We start from the raw sequence: 4,289 nt of genomic DNA on the forward strand, positions 1-4,289 counted from the left end.
ATTAGATTCTTTTATGCGATGGGATTGGATACATATAGAGTACGGTTAAATAGTTGTACTCTATTAGGCATGTAATCTAATACACCCCTCTATTAATACGGGCTTAAACTACGTACTATATTCATATTTTCAACCGTAGTATATTACGCTTTTTCTAGTAGTGATAGAATTAGAGAGTAATCGAACCTCCTCCGGCCGAGTCTTGTAATTGCTCTTAATAATCCTTGATCAGATGTAATGAAATCTTACAATAAACATTTTTATGCGACTTCAGTGATAATTTTGTCTCGATCCATCCTTTACAGTACTGTACTTTTTTAAACTTTGTACATAAATAAATGATTATGATTATATTATACTTTAATGTCTAATAGATATTAAGCTAAAAATGATATTGTAAATACGAAATGTATATAATAGACAAATACATAAACCAAACACAGCACTAAAATAATTAGAGTCCTGAACCCATATCTACTATTATAAGTATGTCCAAATTACCATCATTGCTTTAGACGAGCGTTTAATTATATATATATATATATATATATATATATATATATATATATATATATATATATATATATATATATATATATATATATATATATATATATTCTCTTAGTATATTATGGAAATTAAGATGCATCCGTATAAAATGCCCACTACATAAATCTTCGCAAACAGACCTCGGAATTCTTGACACCATTCTCTCCGACAACAACAACATCCAACTTCTGAATCTTGCTTTTTGATTCTTGAATCCCTCGAATCTCCTAGTTTCCAACACTGCATAGTTCTTCATCGAAACATAAGTTGATTTCCTAAGATTCGACTATGGAAGCTGAAAAGAACATGAAGAAAATTGTTTCGATACAAACGATTTTACCTAGAAAGAAGAAGAATACGAATGATGATAACCGGCTTTTGATCACTGTGAATGTGGTTGGGAGTTCTGGGCCATTAAGACTTGTGGTGAACGAAGATGATAAAGTGTCGACTGTTATGGATTCGTCGTTGAAGTTGTATGCTCGTAGTGGGCGCCTTCCAATTCTTGGATCAGATTTCAACGATTTTATGCTTTATGCATTGACCGAAGGATCAGGTATGATATGAAATCATATTGCATTTACATCCCGCTCCCGAGTTCAACTTAACTTAAAGAGAGAAAAGAAAAGAAATGGAAGGAAATGCAAGGAAAGCAAGAGAGAATGGTGCTCCCGAGTTTCATTAAAGGAAGGAAGGGGAAGGAAATGGAAGGAAAACTTTTCCTCCTACCTTTCCTCCCGATTTTGGAGGATTTGAAAAGAAAAACCAAAATGTTTAATTTTTCTTCCATTTCTCTCCAACTCGGGAGCATAAATGACAATTTCTTTTTCCTTTCTTTTCTCTTCTTTTCTCTCCGTATTTTCTTTTCTCTTCTCTTCTTTTCTTTGCTATAGAGTTGATTAATCTATAGTTGTTTTTTATTAATTTACTAAACATTTTTTGTGTTCTCATAACAGCATTGAATCCTAGTGAAGAAATAGGATCATTTCGAGGGAGAAATTTCGTGTTATGTCAAAAGAAGAACAATCAAGTTGAAGCAAGGTCACGGATGATTACAAGACAACACAGTGGACGTTGGAAGGGATGTCTTTTATGTTTAGCCGAATAATCGTACGTTTGGTTTCTTTGAGTTAGAACGTTCTAGATGCCTTCTTGTTTTTTAACATCGTATTGTTGTTCTCGATTTATAACATTTATGTGCATATGATCACATGTTTTGGTTATAATATACGATTGATTGTTGTAAATGTAGATAGTTAAAGACTGTGAATCCGCAGATGTTCGTATGCATGCGTGCTTCTATTTCGTTTTCGTTTAATTAGATATTAATTATTATATATCAATAATATTAGATCGTGGTTGATGCTGCAAACGGTAGACGGCTAGAGACGGTGGTTGTGGTGGTGTAGCTGGCCTATGCGTGTGGTTCGTAGATAACAACCTTACGCTCACCAGGTGGGTTGGTTCTAATTGTTTAACTTTTAATTAGTAATGGTATGTATTAAAAAATTTAGTCTAAAATTGTAAATGAAATTACTATTGTTTCCAAAAATTTACTTTCGCGTATGAATTTTGTTTTATCTATGTTTTTATTTGCTCTTCCACTGGATTCAAGTACCGTACATTATATATTCTTTATTTTATTTGGTAAGTAAAGATCTTTCCAGTTGACCTATAGTGAAAACCTCTATATACTGTGAGTTCGAAAGATATTCACTGTTGGAATTATATGGAAGAAAAGGTTGGATTGTGTTCTTTGTACCACGTACACCTAATGGAATTAAAATCAATATGCGTTTATATGGAACTTTATCTCTCTACCATGTAAGACAGAATGTTGTAAAGCAAAGGAGGATGACACAAACATGGGTGTTGATGTAGAACGGGTAGCCCTTGAACTTGAAGACAGCTTGGACAGGAAAAGGAGTGCTCAATAGCCGGAAGATAAGGATGAACCTCGTTTATTTAGGTGTTTGATAGTTTTTTTTATTGAATTTTCATATTATCTACTTTTTGAAATTAAGAGTTATCGTTTCTTTTTTTTTTCCTTGATTTAATAGCAGGTATATAAGGCTCATGGGAGTTTTAATCAAGGGAATTTTATTATTTTTATTTTCGAAGTTAGCATGGGGCGTTGACGGAGGGAAAAGGTGGACATTTGCACAGGGCTCAATTATTTTTGGGGTTCAATTATTCATTCAATAAATCAGATTTATCCCTTTACTTGGTGGATTCTAGCATTCAATTCAAGATCACATTAGTGTTCTTGAATAATTGTTGTTTCGTGTTGTGTTAAGTGGCATTTTTGCCTTGTTCAATGGCACGAGGTCCTGATAATGGAGATACTAGGGTTTCAATACAGTAGCAGTTCAGGAAATGAGACAATCGATGACTAGATTGGAAACCATGTTCGAATAACTACTTCATAATCAAACAAACCGGAATACAAATCGTAACTAACTTTGACAACCTCGAGTAGAAAGAATAACCAATCTTGATGACTCTAGAAGTGAAGAATCAAAGGAAGAAACAATTCGTGAAGATGATACATGAACCAGACGTGTAACGATTACAAGATCTGAGTTAATATCCTATTATTCCATGAGAGGTTGTATATTAAAGATTTATTGGACTGGATCAATAAAGTTGGACCTTCGTATACCGAAGTTGACGAACATAAGTGGGTGAAATTGGTGGCATATAAGTTAAGGAGCATTGTTGTTATTTGCTGGGATCCCAAGTTAAACAAGCTCACATTGCGTATACTCAGTACGTACCATCGCATTTGATAGTAAGCCGAATGCAAAGACATCATAGTCAATAAAATCATATCAGAAGAAGATCTTGTTGATCCATTCCCTAATCCAATGCAAGTAACCAAGATTGATAGTCAAACATTGTAAAAGCGTAGTAGATTAAAAAATGAATTGGCTTCAACCTATTTCGTTTAGTTTATTTTTGAATTTGAGAACTTAAGCAATATAAGTCTTTATCTTATTTGGCAATTATTAACTGGAGATCTTAATATAAGATGGAGATCGGTCATTTCAATTTGGAACCCACTTTGTGAGTATTAATTTACTTAATCCTCCATAGTCGGTCGTAGTCTTGGAAGTAAGTAGTGATTTAAGACTGTCATGGAGTGTTGGTAGATTGTCCATAGTGATTGGACATATTATAAAGATTACGACTAACACTAATGAGTATTTAATGGCGATTTAGTTATTGGATCAACCTACACTTAGAGATTACTTCATGGATATAGTCACGAGTAATTCTATGATGATAATATCATTTATTCTTTGAATCGAGATACATGATGTGTTTTTCTCTACAAGTATGTTGAACATTGGTATGCTCCAATGCTATATGTAATTGGTAGTAATAAAGGGTATGTCTATGTCTGACATTGTCACACCCCGAAAACCAGAGGCGGAAACATTTCTGGGGCGGACTCCACGTTGTGTATCAAATCCAATGCACATAGTAAAACAGTAAACACAAAACATTACATTACATAATAGTGTTTACATCTGTTTGAAAGAAAGGTTATACAAGTGCTATATACATATATCATATGAACAAAAGCAAAGACGAGTCTTTCGAACGCTCCGTCTTCTCCAAAAGATGGTGGTGTACCTGTCTAACGCTGACCTGAGAATACAAGCAGTTTGAAAATCAGCATAAAGGTGGTGAGTTCATAAGCAGTTTAGTTTTGAAAAGAATGAGTTTCCTTTTCT

The 4,289-nt window shown here is 33.6% G+C and overlaps 1 protein-coding gene across 1 annotated transcript; it reads left to right on the forward strand.

The window, feature by feature from the left end:
* The first annotated feature begins 837 nt into the window (after positions 1–837).
* Positions 838–1,958, forward strand: LOC111895978 (uncharacterized). Its single transcript, XM_023892017.1, has 4 exons — positions 838–1,105; positions 1,506–1,579; positions 1,802–1,828; positions 1,902–1,958. Exons 1-4 carry the CDS (start codon positions 838–840, stop codon positions 1,956–1,958), a joined length of 426 nt encoding a protein of 141 aa, XP_023747785.1.
* Positions 1,959–4,289: the final 2,331 nt, after the last annotated feature.

This window comes from Lactuca sativa, chromosome 4 (assembly GCF_002870075.4).
Source record: "Lactuca sativa cultivar Salinas chromosome 4, Lsat_Salinas_v11, whole genome shotgun sequence".
In the NCBI taxonomy this organism is placed as follows: Eukaryota; Viridiplantae; Streptophyta; class Magnoliopsida; order Asterales; family Asteraceae; genus Lactuca; species Lactuca sativa.